Genomic DNA, 20,226 nt, shown 5'->3' with positions numbered 1-20,226 from the left:
GATTATCAACATTTTAAACTTTTTTTTTTTTTGACAGACAGAGGGAAAGATAGGGACAGACAGACAGGAAGGGAGAGAGATGAGAAGCATCAGCTCTTTGTTGCGGCACCTTAGTTGTTCATTTTCTGCTTTCTCACGTGTTTTGACTGGGGGGGGGGGGCTACAGCAGAGTGAGTGACCCCTTGCTCAAGCCAGCAACCTTTGGGCTCAAGCCAGTAACCATGGGGTCATGTCTATGATGCCACGCTCAAGCCAGTGACTCCACACTCAAGCTGGTGAGTCTGTGCTCAAGTCAGCGACCTTGGGGTTTTGAATCTGTGTCCTCTGTGTCCCAGTCCAATGCTTTTGTGTGTGTGTGTGTATTTTTCTGAAGCTGGAAACGGGGAGAGACAGTCAGACAGACTCCCGCATGCACCCGACCAGGATCTACCCGGCACGCCCACCAGGGGGCGACGCTCTGCCCACCAGGGGGCGATGCTCTGCCCCTCCGGGGCGTCGCTCTGCCGTGACCAGAGCCACTCTAGCGCCTGGGGCAGAGGCCAAGGAGCCATCCCCAGCGCCCGGGCCATCTCTGCTCCAATGGAGCCTCGGCTGCGGGAGGGGAAGAGAGAGACAGAGAGGAAGGAGGGGAGGGGGGTGGAGAAGCAAATGGGCGCTTCTCCTGTGTGCCCTGGCCAGGAATCGAACCCGGGTCCCCCGCACGCCAGGCCGACGCTCTACCGCTGAGCCAACCGGCCAGGGCCCAGTCCAATGATCTTTCCACTGCACCACCGCCTGGTCAGGCAACACTTTTTTGACTTTTAGCAAGCTAATTATTTTTTAATTTTTTGTTGTTGATGGCAGTGTTTTTTTCTTAATGTTATTTAGAAAATTAATTTAACAGTGATGTTGATCAATAAGAGTACATAGGTTTCAGGTCAACATTTCTATAACATTTGAACTATTGTATATCCATCACCCAAAGTCAAACTGTTTTCCGTTACCTTGTATTTGTCCTCTTTATACCCTTCTTCCACCCTCTCCCCTTTTAAAATATATATATATTTATATTTTATTGATTTATTTGGGGGGGGGCAGAAGTGGGAAGCATCAACTTGTAGTAGTTGCTTCCTGTGTGTGCCTTGACTGGGCAAGCCGAGGGATTTGAACCGGCAACCTCAGCATTCCAGGTTGACGTTTTATCCACTGTGCCACCGCAGGTCAGGCTGCAAGTTAATTATTAATATCTATTTTTAAAAGAAGGAATTGCTTTGAAAAGATTAAGAGAATCACCCAAGGCCACATATTTGGAATCTATGATTAAGATTCCATGAATCTTCAGAATCAATGAAGCTAACAAAATCAATGAAGCACTTCTAAGTCAGGATGGCTCTCTTTCTAAACAGCCTTCTCAGATTCAGACACCTAGCAGAGATAGACAAAGTGAAAACCCAGACAATTAAAAAGATGAAGGCCTAGTCCTGGCCGGTTGGCTCAGTGGTAGAGCGTCGGCCTGGCGTGCAGAGGTCCCAGGTTTGACTCCCGGCCAGGACACACAGGAGAAGCGCCCATCTGCTTCTCCACCCCTCCCCCTCTCCTTCCTCTCTGTCTCTCTCTTCCCCTCCCGCAGCGAGGCTCCATTGGAGCAAAGATGGCCCGGGCGCTGGGGATGGCTCCTTGGCCTCTGCCCCAGGCGCTAGAGTGGCTCTGGTCGCGACAGAGCGACGCCCCGGAGGGGCAGAGCGTCGCCGCCTGGTGGGCGTGCCGGGTGGATCCCGGCTGGGCGCATGTGGGAGTCTGTCTGACTGTCTCTCCCCGTTTCCAGCTTCAGAAAAAAAAAAAAAAAAAAAAGATGAAGGCCTAGGCTTATAAGTAAACAAACATGGCAAAGGAGTAGAGACAACAAAATTGTAAATCCCTGAAGAGGGCAGAAATTTGAGCTCTGTGTAATAGAGGCCTTAAAATAGGATTCCAATCTAGACTATTAGAAGCAGGGCTGAGGTGGTGCTCCCCCACTCATGAAAGAAGCTGAAACAAAACAAAAACCCCAACAGCCTTGGGATCTGAGTCTTGCAGCTGGGTGGTGGGTGCCAGAATCACAGGCCTCTGAGAACCCAGCCAACCTGGCTGTGCATCTGGGCCTGCAAGACCCCCAGCATCAACAAGGGGCACTAACCCAAAACCCAATGCTATTATAAGCACCTGAGTTGGCCTGGGGCTCTAGAGACAGCAACATAAAACTGCTGGATAGGGAGGGATGACCTCAGAAGAGAGAAAATGAAAGATGCCACAAGAGATTCTGTGATGCAGAGGCCCAGTGGTGCAGGGTCTGTGCCTGTGTTTCTGAGGCCCAGAGGACAGAGCTGGCCAGACTCCACCTGGGGTTCCCTCATTTGCACTCAGGTTGCCTTTTGAAGAGCTATCATCTCCTTTTAACTCCCCCATCACAGGGCCAGTCCAACGCCCATCCCATCTCCCAAAGGCCAAGGGCCAGTCTGGGAGATCTTTCCATCTGGAGCTGGCCCTTCACAGCCCCACATAAAGACCCAGGTCCCAGCTGAGCTCCTACCCTCTGATTATCCCAGTTTAGGGAGCCTGTGACCATCTGGACACAGTTGATAATGGCAGAGGTGGGAGGGGAATAGGATGGAGGCTCAGAGCCTGGTTGTCCCCATCCCAGGGAAAACACCCAGGACAAAGCAAAGAAGGCACTTTATTATTTTATTTTATTTTTTAAAGATTTATTGATTTTATAAAGAGGGGAGAGAAGGAGATGAAGTATCAACTCAGCAGTTGCTTCTCATATGAGCCTTGAATGGGCAAGCCTGGGGTTTGAAACGGGCGACCTCAGCGTTCCAGGTCGACGCTTTATCCACTGCACCACCACAGGTCAGGCAAGAAAGCACTTTATTACTGTATTTGCCTATCCCCTCAAAAGCCCAAGTGAAAAAGATAGGGGCAAATATAGGGCAGGCTCTCTCTCACCTGGGCGGGCACACTTCCTGTGTGCCAAGAAGACTGGACCACTTCCCCACAATGACCATCCGTACCCAGTGCTCTCTCACGCAAGTGCTGATGCCCCTTCTCGCTGTCTGCCTGGGCGGACCTGATAGCCTCCACCCCCCAGTTTTCTACTCTCTCCTGTGGCCCTTCCTTATCTGTCCCTCTTCTATCACCTGGCATACGGCCAGGCCTTTATGTTTCCAGTCTCCTGACACACCCAAAAGATGCTCTTTGAGGCAGAAAAGGTGTCAGCTTCATGTATTCCCCAGTGCCCAGAACAAAGCCTCCCAATGAATACATTAAATCAGTTTCCTGGCTTTCTCCCTCATAATATGAGTTGGTACTACTGTCCCCTACCCACACCACCACCACTACCACCTTTACAAATGAGGAAACAGACTCAGAGTTGTTAGGTGACTTGCTTACTAAGGTCAGCATGCTGGTGAGTGATGGGAGAGCCAGGATTCCAATCTGGGCCATTATTCCAAAGCCTGCTCTCTCCGTGCAGCCTCACCTAGGCTCTGCTAATCTGAGAGAATGATGTTGAAAGAAGCACAAGAGTTGTTCAGGAGTAGGAGATACATCCTCTCTACCATGGAAAATCCCAGCCTGGCAGGATATTGTTCCTTCCCTTAGGGGCTTCCTCGAATGAGGGGAGAGATGGTTCATGTTCTGGAGAAGAAAAGGTGACACCCCATACATCTGGTTTTCTAAGATTGCTGGTTACACCTAATACATTGCCTGATAGTCCGTATGTTAAGTTGTCTCTGGCTCCGAGTCCACTCTTTCCCTACCCCCACCACCCTCCTGTAACCAGACAAGTCCAGAGCATGAACCCTGAACATGGCCCCTAGCTGTGCAGTTTGCCAGAACAAAGACGTAATTCTTGATATACCATTAGAAGCTATTGAGGCCAGATTCAGTTTCTGAGTATTTTGAGCAGTTCTAATATTTTTGCCCTGGCCAGATAGCTCTGTCGGTTGGAGTGTCATCCTGATATGACAAGGTTGTAGATTTGATCCCCGGTGAGGGCACATATAAGAATCAACAATGAAGGCATAAATAAGTGTAACAAACCAATGTTTCTCTCCCTCTTTCCCTTCATCTCTCTCTAAAAATCAATCAATAAATAAAAAATTTAAAGAATGTTTTATGGGTCCTAGCTGGCTGGCTCAGTAGATAGTGTTGGCCCAGCATGTAGTTGTCCAAGGTTTAATCCCTGGTCAGGGCACATACAAGAAGTGACCGTCTGCTTCTCTTCCCTTCCTTCTCCTACTTCTCTCTTCCCCTCTTACAGCCAGTGGCTCAGTTGGTTCAAGCACTGGTCCTGGGTGCTGAGTATAGCTCTGTTGGTCTGAGCATTGGCCTCAGGCACTGAAGATAGCTTGGTTGATTCAAGCACTGGCCCTAGATGCAGGTTGTCAGGTGGATCCCAGTAGGGTACATGCAGTAGTCTATCTCCCTTCCTCCCACTTAAAAAAAAAATTCTTATGACTGTTGTTCTTTTTTAGTGGGCTTCCAAGAAACAATGAGGAAATTTACTTTTAAAATACGTAGAATTAAATTCATTCTCTCTTATAATCACCAAATGAATTCTGAAACCTTGATGAATTTATTTTTCTATACCTTGAAAAATTTTGCTATTTCATAATCATAAAAATTATTTCATATTACTCATCAATCATTCCCAACTATGTCAAACAACACTAAAATGGTAAGAAAATGGAAGAATGATGGCATTGCCTAGAAGGAAGATGCAATGAAATAAATCACTAGTACATCATCTTTGTTTCCATATTGCATTGCCCAAGTACTAACATCTTTTAAGAAGGTATAAAATAAGTCTAGAGACATCAGTTAAGAATTCAGGATTTTGTCCTGGCCAGATAGTTCAGTTGGTTGGAGCCTTGCTCCAGAACATGAAAAAATAAACATTAAGAATTCAGGATTTTGCCTGACTTGTGGTGGTGCAGTGAATAAGGCATCAACCTAGAATGCTGAGGTTTCTGGTTTGAAACCCCAGGCTTGCCCAGTCAAGGCACATATGAGAAGTAACTACAATGAGTTGATGCTTCCCACCCTAAAATCAAAAATCTTGGCCCTGGCCGGTTGGCTCAGTGGTAAAGTGTGGGCCCGGAGTGTGGATGTCCCGGGTTCAATTCCCGGTCAGGACACACAGAAGTGCCCATCTGCTTCTCAACCCCTCTCCCTCTTGCTTCTCTCTTTTTCTCTCCTGCAGCCATGGCTCAATTGGAGCAAGTTGGCCCCTCGTGCTGAGGATGGCTCCATGGCCTCACCTCAGGTGCTGAAATAGCTCGGTTGAACAGTGGCCACAGATGGGCAGAATGTCACCATATAGGGGGCTTGCCAGGTGAATCTGGTCAGAGTGCATTCAGGAGTCTCTCTGCCTCCCTGCCTCTCATTTAACAACAAAAAAAAGAATCAACCAATGGATGCATAAACGGGATAACTCTCTGTAAAATCAACAACAAAAGATTCAGTTTTCATTCGCATCCATGACAAAAGAGAAGTCGACAGAAGACATTTTCTCTTTAAATTCACTTTAGAGAGGAGAGAAATGAGGGAAGGAGCAAGAAGCATCAACTCCCATGGGCCTTGACCAGGCAAGCCCAGGGTTTCAAACCAGCAACCGCAGAATTCCAGGTCAAGATTTTATAGAGGACATTTCACTTATTACACAAGTTAGAAAAATAATGCAGAGGCACACTGCACCACTCTTGTCTCTAAGGATGATGGGTAAATTGGTCACATGAATTTTCTCTAATTCAAGAATTGGTGGAATGAGTGTTTCTAAAAAAAAATTTAGTGAAGTCATTCAACAGGATTTCATCACACAAGATTTTTAAATATTTTTTATTCATTTTAGAGAGAGAGACAGACAGACAGAAAGGAGGAGCAGGAAGCATCAACTCCCATCTGTGCCTTGACCAGGCAAGCCCAGGGTTTCGAACTGGCGACCTCAGTGTTTCCAGGTCGACACTTTATCCACTGCGCCACCACAAGTCAGGCATCACACAAGATTTTTATGACAAAAACCTGGACCATCCTGTTTTGCTAAAAGGTGGTGTGACAATATTCTTTCATCTTTTATGATATTTATGCACCAAATTTACTTCATACTGTTTTAGTTCTAAGTGAAGACATGCTGAAGACAGGTGTGTAAGTGACTGAGGAAATAGATGCTATAAAAATGTATTTTTTTTAATTCACTGGCTTGGTCATTCTAATTGATCTTTGTAAATCTAAAAAATGTTTTAAAATTATGAAGTAAAGAAGATGGCTGTCGCCTGACCTATAGTGGTGCAGTGGATAAAGCATCGACCTAGAAATGCTGAGGTCGCCAGTTCAAAACCCTGGGCTTGCCTGGTCAAGGCACATATGGGCGTTGATACTTCCTGCTCCTCTCCCCTTCTCTCTCTCTGTCTCTCCTCTCTAAAAATGAATTAAAAAAAAAAAAAAAGAAAAAGAAGATGGCTGTCCCTTCTTGCACAAAATTATGAGCCATCAAAAATATTGCATGTTGACAATGAAAATGCAAAACAAAACTAAGAAAAAAAATCCCCAAAAGGGCCCTGGCCGGTTGGCTCAGCGGTAGAGCGTCGGCCTGGCGTGCGGGGGACCCGGGTTCAATTCCCAGCAGGGCACATAGGAGAAGCGCCCATTTGCTTCTCCACCCCCACCCCCTCCTTCCTCTCTGTCTCTCTCTTCCCCTCCCGCAGCCAAGGCTCCATTGGAGCAAAGATGGCCCAGGCGCTGGGGATGGCTCCTTGGCCTCTGCCCCAGGCGCTAGAGTGGCTCTGGTCGCGGCAGAGCGACGCCCCGGAGGGGCAGAGCATCGCCCCCTGGTGGGCAGAGCGTAGCCCCTGGTGGGCGTGCCGGATGGATCCCGGTCGGGCGCATGCGGGAGTCTGACTGTCTCTCCACGTTTCCAGCTTCAGGGAAAAAAAAAAAAAAAAAAAAAAAAATCCCCAAAAGCCCCTGGCCAGTTGGCTCAGTGGTAGAGCGTTGGCCTGGCATGCAGAAGTCCAGGGTTTGATTCCCGGCCAGGGCACACAGGAGAAGCGCCCATCTGCTTCTCCACCCCTCCCCCTCTCCTTCCTCTCTGTCTCTTCCCCTCCCGCAGCAAGGCTCAATTGGAGCAAAGATGGCCCGGGCGCTGGGGATGGCTCCTTGGCCTCTGCCCCAGGCGCTGGAGTGGCTCTGGTTGCAACAGAGCGTCGCCCCCTGGTGGGCGTGCCGGGTGGATCCCGGTTGGGCGCATGTGGGAGTCTGTCTGTCTCTCCCCGTTTCCAGCTTCAGAAAAATACAAAGAAAAATCCCCAAAAGCAATGATAAGCTGGAGCCTATCAGAGATGTATCTGAAATCTGGAATCAGTAGTTACATTACTAAGCTCCAGCTTCACACCTAGATGCTGATGAGCATTTATTGCATTCAAGGGATGTTGCTCATTTGGGTATATATACCTTCAAAACAAGGAAAATTTGAAATTGCTGTTTTAATTCATATATATGTATGCATATATTTCATATATATATGATGACTTTATTGAGATAATTTACATACTACAAAATTCACCCACTTGAAAAGCCTAATTCAATGGTTTTTAGTATATTCAGAGTTATGCTAATGTCATACTTGTGCTGGTCATGGGTGCTGATGATGGCCCATCAGTGAAGGCAGGATGAATCCATCACAGCAGTCCTCCCCACTCAGTGGACAGAGGTCCAGCTGCATCTAGCTGGCTGAGCTGGTACGACTGAGCAGTAGAGGTTCAATGGGTTCATTTCCATTTTTAGAGCTACTGCGGCTCCACCTTATTTCTGAATATGAGGAAATGGGATCAGATCTTGAGACAGTATAAATATTTCTCAAGGCTTAAGAAATCACTCATTCGCCTAAAATCTATGGCATGAGTTAATTAAAATCCCTCTAAAATGAGGTTAGTAATGGGATCTGTCCATTACAGGGACGTTAGGGAGAATAAATGACATATCACAGCAGGCTCAAGGCACATGATCTTCTCAACATGGTCATGCTGCTTATCAAGCTATACATGTAACTAATAACACACAGAAATGCATTGTTTCATAGATTAAATAACATAACCTGATGTAATAAGAAAAACAATCTTTGAGGTTAAAAATGTTGACTCTCAATACCTAAGTGTTGGTAGACTATACGGACACATTAGTAGCTGCATTTAAACACAGCAATAGTGGAGCTCAGAAACAATCACTAGATGGAACATGGCATATTAAAAAACTAAGATCAATACCTGTAAGACATACCTGCCCAGCTGTGCCCACTTCCTGTAGAGGCAGAAAGCACAGCCTGTGCTCAGGGCACTTAGGATGGGGAGAATCCATTATCATGAAGTTAGCTATACTGACTACCATGAGGATATGTTTAACTAAGTAGTAATAGTAACAAGAGCTAGCATTCGCTGAGCATACATGCAGGTGAGCAAATGGACAGAGATGTGCTCATGCTAAGTTGTGGGCTTGGTTTTGAATCAGTCTGGCTTGAAGGCCTGGGCTCTTAACTGTTAATGTCTCCAAACGGAGATAATACATTAGATGATGTGTATTAAAGAGACATGTATTGGCATTTAGATCGCCTTTAACTCCCACAGCAGCCCTGTGAGATAAGGACCAAAGCCTCAGTAAATCAGTTTTGGCACCAGGGCTTGAAACCAGGTTTCTGTTACAAAGCCATTTCTCAAGTCCTCTTTGTAAAATGCTCTGCAGAGAAGAGCATCCTTTAATCCATCACACCATGGCTGACATTCTCATAACTTCTATCCAGCCAGGAGTGGAGGTGGGGATCCGGGGTCCATGGCTAAAGTTTCTTGGACCTCCTCTTGAGAGTGAGAACATAGCTGAGAGGAGCAAGACCCACAGCCTGCTTTAGCAGCCTTTCTAAGCATTTTGCAACCCCAAATTCTGTCTGGAGGTAGAACTAGCGTCTCAAAAAAAACAAAACGAACTTGAACCATTTCCTTAACCCTATAAGTTCCTGTGTCCTTTTCCTGGTTCTCTAGGGCTGTTGTCCATTGGTCCCCAATCCTGGGGTTTTTTTGTTTTTTTTTTGCTTCTGTTGGCTGGTCCCAAATCCTTGCTTGCCCTCTGGGCCTATTCCCAAATTCTCATACTTCAGCAAGTGTTCTTTTCCTGCCTCATGGGTCACTGAGCTCCCAGCTCTTGTGAGGCCCATCACTAGCTGCTACATATCCTAAAGATCACAAGCTACTCTTCAGAGCCTTGGTAAAAAGTTCATAAAAGGCTTTCGTACTGGCCCTGGCCCTGGCTCAGTGGTAGAGCGTCGGCCTGGTGTGTGGAAGTCCCGGGTTCAATTCCCAGTCAGGGCACACAGAAGTGCCCATCTGCTTCTCCACCCTTTCTCCTCTCCTTCCTCTTTCTCTTTCCCTCCCACAGCCAAGGCTCCATTGGAGCAAAGTTAGCCTCTGCTTCAGGTCCTAAAATGGCTCCAGCTGCAACAGAGCATCGCCCCCTGGTGGGCATGCCAAGAGGATCCCATTTGGGCGCATGCCAGGAGCCTGTCTGCCTCCCCGCTTCTAAATTCAGAAAAATAAAAACACACACACAAAAAAGGCTTTCATACTTGCTTCCATATTGCCAACAGCCATATTTCCACCAGTGGCTCCCAAGGGATATTTCACAACACAGTTTTGGCTGCCTAGTATTAATACCTTGCCTATTGAGGGGAAGGAATTAGTGTATGAGTCTGAGCCTCACCTCCCCTATGAAAAACAAAGGTGCTAGTTATCTTTTAAAGGAGATTTTATTTATTGATTTTGGGGGTTGGGGGAGGGGATCAGAAGCAATAACTGGTAGTTGCTTCCTGTAATTGCTCTGACATGAGAAGTCCAGGGTTTTGAACCAGCAACCTCAGTGCTCCAGGTTGACACTTCATCCACTGTCATCACACGTCAGGTGGGGCTAGCTATCTTTCTCCTGACCCCTGGCAACTGGCTCAGATACCAGGGTTGGCCAGTCGGAAGCGCCTTTCTGGAACCTTAGAGATGTAAAGAAAATGACAGCTGAGCCTGACCAGTAGTGGCACAGTGGACTGAACATCAGTCTGGAATGCCGAGAGCCCCAAGTCAAAACCCTGAGGTCACTGGCTCAGCATCACCCCCCACCCCCAAAGGCACATATGAGAAGCAACCAATAAAACTAGTGAAGCAACTAGGAATCGATGCTTCTCATCTCTCCCCCCACCCACACATTCTGTTCCTGTCTCCCTCTTAAAAAAAATATAGAAAACCATTCACTGGGAAAATTGGGGGATGGTAGTGATATCCTCTGCCTGTATCTCTTAATGGACTGTGGCTATTGAATACTCACCTAAGCTCTACCTTTATCTTGCATGGTTTTCTGAAATAAAAAGCTTAAACTTCACTTCCTTTACTGACCTCAAATAATGGCTCTACAGGGGTGTTCATGTTAACAATTCAAGCTGTACATTTAAGTGCTAATGTGCATACAGGTATTGATCGACTTATGACCTATGCAACTTACGACCATTCGACTTTATAGCCACGACTGCTCCGCGTCTGGCAGTGGAAGCATTGCCCAGCTGGGTGTATGACAGTACGGACCAGCTTCCGGCAGCACTACCATCTCCATGTGCACCATTTCAACTGTTACCCCAGACTCGGTACAAGAATGAAAGAAAATTATAAAATATGACTTAAAGATTTTTATAACATCATTTCACAGTACTGTACATATAGCCTACTCAACTTACGACCAAATTGTTACAACCGGTCTGTTGGAACCAATCGTGGTCGTAAGTTGAGCACTAGCTGTACTTTCCTGCATGTCAGCATGATCCCCAAATGACACTGCTTAAGATTTTTCGACTTTATGATGGTGCAGAGGCGATACCCCTGCAGCAGAAACTAACTTCAAATCCCAACCTTTCCCAGGCTAGCATTATGCAGTACAATACTCTCGTTATGCTGGGCAGTGGTACGAGCTGCAGCTTGTCAGCCCCACACTGGGGGAGTGGGGGTGGTGGTAAACAACTGATACTCTACAGTAGTGGTCCCCAACCATTTTTGGGCCACAGACCGGTTTAATGTCAGAAAATATTTTCACAGACCCGCCTTTAGGGTGGGATGGATAAATGTATCACGTGACCGAGACAAGCGTCAAGAGTGTCTTAGACGGATGTAACAGAGAGAATCTGGTCCTTTTTTTAATTATAAAACATCGTTCACTTAAATATAAATAAAACGGAAATAATGTAAGTTATTTATTCTTTCTCTGCAGACCAGTACCAAATGGCCCATGGACCATTTGGGGGATGGTAGTGATATCCTCTGCCTGTATCTCTTAATGGACTGTGGTTACTGAGTGCTCACCTAAGGTCTGCGGCCCAGGGATTGGGGACCACTGACCTACAGTGTACTGTGTGTGTTGCCAACATTTTTGAAGTGTTTTGTGTTTTTGCATCCCATCATGTCTACAAAATGCCCCATCTCCTACTTCTGATAAGAAGGTAATTACTCTTGAGATGAAAACTCAACATAATTGCCCAACTGTAAAATATGTGTTCTGAGCACATTTAAGGTAAGCTAGGCTGACAGTCGGTAGGTTAGGTACACTAAAGGCACTTTTGACTTACGGTATTTTCTTTTTTGTGGCAGTCAGAGAGAGGGACAGATAGGGATAGACAGGCAGGAAGGGAGAGAGATGAGAAGCATCAATTCTTCATTGCGGTTCCTTAGTTGTTCATTGATTGATTTCTCATATGTGCCTTGACTGGGGGGCTACAGCAAACTGAGTGACCCCTTGCTTGGGCCAGCGACCTTGGGCTCAAGCTGGTGAGCCTTGCTCAAACCAGATGAGCCTGTACTCCGGCTGGTGACCTCAGGGTCTCAAACCTGGGTCCTCCGCATCCCAGTCCAACGCTCTATTCACTGCGCCACCGCCCGCTCAGGTGACTTACAGTATTTTCAATTTACAGGTTTATCTGGATGTAATCCCATTGTAAATGAAGGAGCATCTGTACTTCAGTTAAGTTTATTTTCCCTTTCCAAGCTGCTACTTTGGTACGTTTGTTACAGCACCACCTGGTGGGAAGTTAACAGCACTACTAAACCCTATAGATTAATTCAGTCTGAATGCTGGATGCAGTCTAAGAATCAGGCATGCGTAGGACCCATGACAGCTGTCACTAGGAAGGCCAGTCTCTCTCTCTGTGATAAATCTAGTCATCATTAGCCTTGTAGAACTATGCCAGTCTAATGTTAGTGGACTGAGGTTTGTAGAAAATTCACTAGGAAAGTAAGGAAATTTAAAAAGTCACCTAATCTATATGAAGACCTGTGACTGGCTGTGTAAGTACTAGATGCTAAGATTCCAGATGACCAGGATTGTCATAACCTGTAGCCAGCACCCAGCCCTTTGGATGCTCAAATAAGTTTAACTAGTTTCTGTAAAAATACTCCCCTCATAAATGAACTACACAAATTCAGAAATACAGGAATACAGCAGCTTATAGCTCAGTTCAAACAGTAACATTTCCAGTAAAATTGCAAAGTGCCAACAGCTTTATCTACAGGGAATAAAGCCTTATAAAAGGTGAATATCTCGACCTGACCTGTGGTGGCGCAGTAGATGAAGCGTCGACCTGGAATATTGAGGTCGCCAGTTCAAAACCCTGCACTTGCCTGGTAAGGCACATATGGGAGTTGATGCTTCCTGCCCCCCCCCCCCACTCTCTCCTTTCTAATATGAATAAAAAGGTGAATATTCTCTACTAATAGAAAGTGGTCTCAAATCCATCAATACTGATAAAAACAGTAGGATGTTAGTCTAGACAAAAATCAATATAAACATGAAAGATTCTTATTAAAAGTTGGGTGGGGGGATCTAGAGATCTGTCAATGCATTCCAAACATAATTCACTAAAATATTATGCCCATCCCAAGTGCCAAGCAGTATAATATAATGTGCAGCGCCTGTCCTCATGTGGCTTACAGACTGGTCGAAAAGACAACCAATCTGAGTACCTACTAGGTCTGTGAGGCCAGGGTATTTCACAGCCAGGCCTCATCACCACCAGGATGGTGTGGCTATCTGACGAGGCCCTCCAGGCCCATGACAGCTGTGACTAGGAAGGCCAGTCCTCTGTGATAAAATCAATCTAGTCATCATTAGTCTTGTAGAATTATGCCAGTCTGTTCCTCACTAGTTTTATCTGAGTATACCAAGAGCATTCAACTGCTTGTAAATAGACATAAATAGAAAACACTTCAAAATACACCTGACAAAACAGTAGACAATTTTAACGTTTTTTGCTTCTGTGCTCCATACTGTTTATCACTTGCACAAATTCCCTTGACACATTAGAGATGTTGAGGATTAAAGAAGCATCACCACTTACACCCAACACATGGTACTCTCTGGTTAGCTCTGCCTCGGCCCTACTGTTCTGGCCCTTGTCTCCCAAGTCCAGTTGAAACCAAGAGGATTTCAGGAAAAGCACAGAAACACTGTGAGCCAGATAACCCTAAAAAAAAATCAAGTAATGTTCTGATGGGGTGACATGACCCTCTGTCTGAATACTGGGTGTACAGTCTACGCAGGCCGTGCATCTTTTAAAAAGATTTTATTAAAAGTATTTATAGAGCAACATTCATACTCCAGATCCAGCTGCCAAGGAGACTCTAAAAATGAAATAAAGTACAACAGTAAGAAAGGAAATTTCATCTGAGTATTGAGTTCTTTCATTTACCAAACTGGTATACACTTCTACTTAGGGTTTGCACGAAGATTAATAAGCATAAAGAACATTTAGGAAAAATAAAAAACCCACCCCACTGGTGTTCTGTTTTAAGGGGGTTGCTGAAGGATAGAATTATAGCAAGAGTACTTTGAAATTTTTTAAGAGGACAATAAAGGAAAACACCTACTTTAAATACTGTAGTCAACATAGGAATTTAAGAGACCAAGGCCAAACACCCCTCCCAATAGAACCCTGGGTGTTAAAAGTGTCCCTGGCTCCAACCTCCATTCTCCCAAGTAAATTAAGTGCCATCCATTATTATTCACTAAATGCTTACCACAGTGTGCAATACAAGTAATAGTAGGGAGACAAAGGAATAGGGTCCTATTCCACCCAAGAGGCTGCTAGAGACATACCTGTTATGCTGTGGGCACTGGCTGGGGCATGGCAGGTGGCTCTGGCTTCCCACCCTTCTGTTCCGAGATGGGGGTGGTGGGCAGTATCTCATCTTTGGGTTCCACGATGCTCACGTGGTCAGGCAGGGGCTTCTTAGGGCCTATCTTACCACTAGGGTCCCAAGGAAGCATGATCTTCACTTTGATGCCCAGCACACCTAGATGATAGGACCACAGTTAGAACCTACCGGTGGTTTTGCTGACCCCACTACACAATAGAACAGGGCAGAGAAAGAGAACAGTAAATTACTCCAACAACCCTGGATCTGGTCCCTTCTCAGACAAATGCCTCTACTCAATCAATAAACAGAACACTTTTGCAAAAGGAACCCACGCAGTGCCACAGAACATGGCACTGACAAGGACCAAGAGCAGGACGTGCCCTTTCTGACTCGTCATCGTGTCATCACTGAAGGGTACACAGGTGGCTGAGAAAAAGACAAACCAACTCTTAGATCTGACCCATGGAGCACTAACATGCTCTGCTACTCCAACGATGAATTCCGAAACCCTAAGGGATGCATGGAAAACCACATCTATTACTAAGTCCCTTTGTCCTAAGAGCTCCCAACTGCTCACCCTGCCTGAGCAGCACATGGCGCACAGCAGTGTCCACGTAGTAGTTAACAGGGTCCCCGCTGTGGATCATCAGACCATCGACAAACTTCATGGACTTAGCCCTCTGCCCACGGAGCTTCCCAGACACCACGACCTCACAGCCTTTGGCCCCGCTCTCCATGATGAACCGCAGCACGCCATAGCAGGCCCTTTGGGAAAACACGAGACAGATAACCACTTGTGTTATCACTAAAGACAGGATCACCAACCCCATGCCATGTTAAAAACAAAAACCCCCAAAAGAAAAAAACCAGACTTATGAGTCTGCCCTGTTTTCAATGTTCCTTTAAAGGAACAAACCTGGCCTGACCAGGAGGTGGCACAGTGGATAGAGCGTCGGACTGGGATGCAGAGGACCCAGGTTCGAGACCCTGAGGTTGCCAACTTGAGCGCGGGCTCATCTGGTTTGAGCAAAAGCCCACCAGCTTGAACCCAAGGTCGCTGGCTTGAGCAAGGGGTTACTCGGTCTGCTGAAGGCCCACGGTCAAGGCACATATGAGAAAGCAATCAATGAACAACTAAGGTGTTGCAACGCGCAACGAAAAACTAATGATTGATGCTTCTCATCTCTCTCCGCTCCTGTCTGTCTGTCCCTGTCTACCCCTCTCTGATTCACTCTCTGTCTCTGCAAAAAAAAAAAAAAAAAAAAAAAAAAGGAACAAACCTGTACGTTTTCTAAGCGTAGGCCCTACATTAGGCCAATTAAATTGCTAATCTGGGGAGGTAGGCATGGTAAAACTCAGGAACAAGCATTTAAAAAAAAGTTACTCCCCAGTTGAATATAATGTGCAACCAAGGTTGAGCCCCACACTCCAACTCATGATTACCAAGTTGACACTCTCCCCTCACCCCCCCCCCATCATTCTGGTGCAGCTTTTCCAGTCCAGTCCAGCCCCGACAACTCAAGACTTCTACATCAGGCACGCTTATCAGTAAATATCCAGAAGTACCCCAGCCACAGAACGAACCTTTATGCTTTGCAGAAACATACCTCAACCTCCAGAATTCACATTGATGAGGTGCCCTAACTACCAATTTAGGTCCTAGCTGCCTTAACTATTAGCATGCTGGAAAAAAACATTTCTAGTAGGTCTATAAAACTGATAGTAAGCCTTGGGCAGGTAGCTCAGTTGATTAGTGTTATCCCAATACACCAAGGTTACAGGTCAATCCCTGGACAGAGTACATTCAAGAATCAACCAAAGAATGCATAAATAAGTGAAACAATAAATCGGTCTGCTTCTATCCCTCTCCCCCCCTTCCTCCCTGTCTCTAAAACCAATCAATCAATCAACAATAAATTGCCAGTAAGCCTTAAAATATTATGCCCCCTCCCAACTCATTTGTTTACGACCTGGGAGATACTAATTGGAGCTAGCTGCCACTTTCAATAGAAAAGTAGAGTAAGATTTACCACCATGCCCCAAGTTCTTTCTTTCACACATGACCTCATTTAATCTTCACAAAAAGGTTGTGATATAATGCTTCCCATTTAGAGACAGGAGACCTAAGGGTCAGAGAAATAAGTTGCTCAGGTCTCAGAACTTCCAAGTCAAACCTCAGTGCATGCAAAAATCACCGGTGTGCTTGTTAAGAGGGTAGCTGACCTACACTACCACTTTCCAAACCAGTGAGTCTAGGACAGAGATTGAGAATTTTTTCTAACAAGCCGCCTTCAGATGATGGCAGTGATGCTGGCCCATGGACCAAACTTGTAAGAATCACTTTTTACAAGTGGTGGAGCTGGCATTCAAAACAGGTGGGTAGTCTTCTAAAAGTCCTTGCCTATAGCCTCTGCTACCCATCCCAGCATCAACCTGCCGACAGCACAGCCCTCAGGTCCTTCCTCTGATGAAAAACCTCCAGGGGCTCTGCCTCGGGGCCAACCAACCACCTCCTGTCCTCTGTAGTCCATCACTCCCCACATTACCATCAATACAGCTTGCAAAAGTAAACGACTAGATTTTTAAGCTCTCTTCCACCTACACTGTGTCTTATCTCCTTGTAGTCCCCAGAAGAGTTAATACGTGATAGAGCTGAATAACTTCAACAGGAATCCTAACCTCCCCTCCCTGGAGTTCTATTTTTGTTTCACTTCCAAAGCACTCAGAACAGTTAGTTCTTCATTAAAACACTGACCACTCCTTTAAAATCTTGCTTCTTTAATTAGCCTTTCCTACTAAACTGGAAATATCTTATTGTTAAAACTCTCATAGACTAGCAGAGCATGCTATGTAGAAGGGTTCATTGCTGAATTAATAAAATGGCAGACACACCTTAGTCTGAACCACACAAGAAAGGACACTCACCTCCGCACAGCAAGTCCGCCTAGGAGTTTGTAACGCAGAGATTCTGCCTGGGCAATAGCACACAGACCTCTTGTAGCCACCTTTTCGGCATAAAGCTTTAAGAAAGAAATGAGGTACATGCTAAAACTTGTTTCCTCCATTGTTTTCAATTAAAAACCAGCAAATTCATCATAGAGCACATACTGCCATAGACACCACTGTAGCATCCCTCAGTACTAAAACCCTTTCACCCCCCACACTTAGCACACACTCGGTGACCCTGGCTGAACGATCCCTCATTGCCCTCTCATCCCTAGCTCTTCCAACAGTCATACCAAGGAGACAGGGCCGTCAGCACACAATATGTATCATTACTACACTCAAGGTGAATATAAAATCTGTTAACCACCAGAATTGAACAGATCAGGCCTATAAAATTAAGCTCACTACTTATTCTGAGAACATCAACAAAATCACCAAACCGTTTCTAATATTCACTGATCATGAATAAACCAAGTCTTCAGGGTAGTAAGCGTATTTAGAAGTACCATCGTAAGGAGCCACTTCCAGGCCCAGTTACCTCTGGCATAAGCCAGGAGCACTCACCTCTACACTGCCCTCAGGGAAGCCAAACCTCTTCTGAACCACAGCAGTCAACTCCCGTATCCGTCGGCCCTTCTCACCAAGAACATTCTGCGTCCTGTGGAAAGTAGAAAGTTACAATTCATAGCTCTCACAAAATTCTGGATCTAACTTCAAATACTGCACATATGTAGTAGTAAAAGCTCACTCATCAGACACAATCAAGTATCAAGTTTGGATGACAAGAACAAGTTTGATTTAAAAATGAGTTTGAGCCCTGGCTGGTTGGCTCAGCGGTAGAGCGTCGGCCTGGCTTGCGGGGGACCCGGGTTCGATTCCTGGCCAGGGCACATAGGAGAAGCGCCCATTTGCTTCTCCACCCCCCTCCCCTCCTTCCTCTCTGTCTCTCTCTTCCCCTCCCACAGCCAAGGCTCCATTGGAGCAAAGATGGCCCGGGCGCTGGGGATGGCTCCTTGGCCTCTGCCCCAGGCGCTAGAGTGGCTCTGGTCGCGGCAGAGCATCGCCCCCTGGTGGGCAGAGCGTAGCCCCTGGTGGGCGTGCTGGGTGGATCCCGGTCGGGCGCATGCGGGAGTCTGTCTGACTGTCTCTCCCTGTTTCCAGCTTCAGAAAAATACAAAAAAAAAAATAAATAAAAATTAAAAAAAATAAATAAATAAAAATAAAAATGAGTTTGAGCTCAGTTGGTTAACTGTCCCAATATGCCATGGAACAATAAACGAATCTTCTCTCTCTCTCTGTCTCTCTCTAAAAGCAATCAATAATAAAATAAGAAAATGAGCTTTTACCTGGTGGCCAAAATAATAATTTCTGTCCTGGTTGGTGTAACTCGGACCTCAACTCCGGAGTAGCCATCTTCAGCCAGCTCCCGAGTGAGAAACTCGTTCAGTTCAGCTTTGAAGATGCCATCAGCAACAAACTAACCAAAAAATAAAATTCAAAATTAGGACATGGATACAGGTTCACTTTTTCCTGCCCAGGCTTTCAGCCAATGCAACCTTCATCACAAAACTCAACACCTCCAGCAAATGACCCATTATCAATCATATTACCCTTGTTCAGACAGGAGTGTAGCAACCCTTCTCAGACAAATGCCTCTAGGTCATCTTTTGGTGGTTACTTTGACCCAGGGACCTGAAACTTATGCCACAGAACGCAGCACACAGTAGGGGCCACCTGGACAGTAACACCTCCAATCAGACTCGTCATCTTCTCTTCATTGAAGGGTTAAGGCTGTTATTTACAGGTACATGTGCTAAATAAGAACTGTTTCTAAAATGATACATTTAGAACTCATTCATTCAGCACAGCAGGGGTACCACTCAAGTGAGAGATTAATCAGTCTCACTACAGAGACAAACTTGGACCATCAAAAGAATCCCGGACACGTTATCGTGCCTTACTTGATGTAAAGCTAGCAAATCACACAAAAGCCTGTGGATTTAATTTTAACATGCATGTATTCAAAAAAAATGACCAACTGCCTATTTCTAAAGCAAATGGACTTGACAGTTCTTTCTCACGTAAAGGTGAAAAGTTCAACTCAAGGAAGCGTTCTTCCCAGGTTCCCTCCCTCCACTTGCCCGTGGCTTTTCCTTGGGCCCTAGAGAGAGCGATCAACTGTCAGCAGCCTGTCCAGGGAAGGTCTCGGGGGTCAGAAGGGGGCACCCAGACACGACCAGTAAGGATACACAGCTACCACCCCTTCCCAAAGCCACGGTGTTACGACCTGCAACGAACGGCTCAGCTCACGCTCTCAAAAGACCACACGTTTATTAATTTTACTTGTTCACCAAGGGATGTTCACAAGCGCCTTCTCCCGGGCAGAAGAGGTACCTGGTGCTCCTCTCTGCTCTTCGCCCGGAACAAGTAGAACTCGTCTCCCTTTCCCCGTCACACTGCGCTCCCAGGGCTCGGGCCCGGTATTCAATCCACCGCCATCCGCGTCCCGCGGTAATGCCTCGCGGGCCGAACCACTGCCCGGGGCAAGACACAGAGCTGCGGTCGCACGACAGCACCTCTAACCCGCACTGCGCTGCAATCCTCTGGACCCGAACCCCATCATCTTACCTTCCTCTTCTTGGAAATTTGCACCGCCATCTTGCCGCCGTGGGCCGCCGAAAGAAAAGGAAGTGGCTCCTAGACGGAAGTAGGTATAAAGGGCGCGGAGCGACAACGAAGAACTTCGCGACGTTGACGCCTGTGGACGCTCATGGGAAATGTAGTTTTTATGTTAAGGAAGCTGGTCAGGTTGGGAGAAGAGTAATGGCGATAACTACAAGAGGAAACCGGAAAGGGAGCAGCAGAACTTGGAAATTGTAGGGGAGCTTCGAGTCCAGTTCTCACTAGTGTAGTTTAAAAATGAACGTGAGGCGCAGAGATGGAAATTACAAGTATAAGCTCACAGAGCAACAGAGTTTAACAAGCACAGGACTCTGGATCCTACAGTCTGTAATGAAAATTGACTGGAAATCCTCAGTGAAATTTATTTAGGCACCAGCTC

At 46.1% G+C, this 20,226-nt stretch overlaps 1 protein-coding gene and 2 non-coding genes across 4 annotated transcripts; all 3 read right to left on the bottom strand.

Annotated features, from left to right (window-relative positions):
• Positions 1–1,043: 1,043 nt before the first annotated feature.
• On the bottom strand, positions 1,044–19,891 carry RPS3 (ribosomal protein S3). Of its 2 annotated transcripts, none has more exons than XM_066368734.1 (7): positions 19,794–19,891; positions 18,512–18,642; positions 17,730–17,823; positions 17,145–17,239; positions 14,797–14,984; positions 14,179–14,375; positions 1,044–1,205 (listed from the first exon to the last, which is right to left on the bottom strand). In XM_066368734.1, exons 1-6 carry the CDS (start codon positions 19,821–19,823, stop codon positions 14,182–14,184), a joined length of 732 nt encoding a protein of 243 aa, XP_066224831.1. In that variant the 5' UTR covers positions 19,824–19,891; the 3' UTR covers positions 1,044–1,205; positions 14,179–14,181. The 2 variants fall into 2 exon arrangements, with proteins under 2 accessions (XP_066224831.1, XP_066224820.1); XM_066368723.1 differs by lacking the exon at positions 1,044–1,205 and adding an exon at positions 13,629–13,703.
• On the bottom strand, positions 14,490–14,632 carry LOC136389763 (small nucleolar RNA SNORD15). Its single transcript, XR_010748337.1, has one exon. It is a non-coding gene; the product is annotated as a small nucleolar RNA SNORD15 (small nucleolar RNA).
• LOC136389764 (small nucleolar RNA SNORD15) lies at positions 18,802–18,948 on the bottom strand. The gene has a single exon (XR_010748338.1). It is a non-coding gene; the product is annotated as a small nucleolar RNA SNORD15 (small nucleolar RNA).
• Positions 19,892–20,226: the final 335 nt, after the last annotated feature.

This window comes from Saccopteryx leptura, chromosome 1 (assembly GCF_036850995.1).
Source record: "Saccopteryx leptura isolate mSacLep1 chromosome 1, mSacLep1_pri_phased_curated, whole genome shotgun sequence".
NCBI classification, from domain to species: domain Eukaryota; kingdom Metazoa; phylum Chordata; class Mammalia; order Chiroptera; family Emballonuridae; genus Saccopteryx; species Saccopteryx leptura.
Note: the sequence above shows the minus strand (reverse complement) of the source record. Positions and strands in the feature narration are given on the sequence as shown.

What these genes read in the sequence shown, in the direction of transcription:
- RPS3 (XM_066368734.1), bottom strand. Translation starts at nt 19,823, where the DNA reads ATGGCGGTGCAAATTTCCAAGAAGAGGAAG. An exon ending in TCCCTGAGGGCAGTGTAGAG is followed by an intron (nt 17,240 to 17,729) that starts GTGAGTGCTCCT and finishes TCTTTCTTAAAG; the next exon opens with CTTTATGCCGAAAAGGTGGC. An exon ending in GGCGGACTTGCTGTGCGGAG is followed by an intron (nt 14,985 to 17,144) that starts GTGAGTGTCCTT and finishes GTTTTCCCAAAG; the next exon opens with GGCCTGCTATGGCGTGCTGC.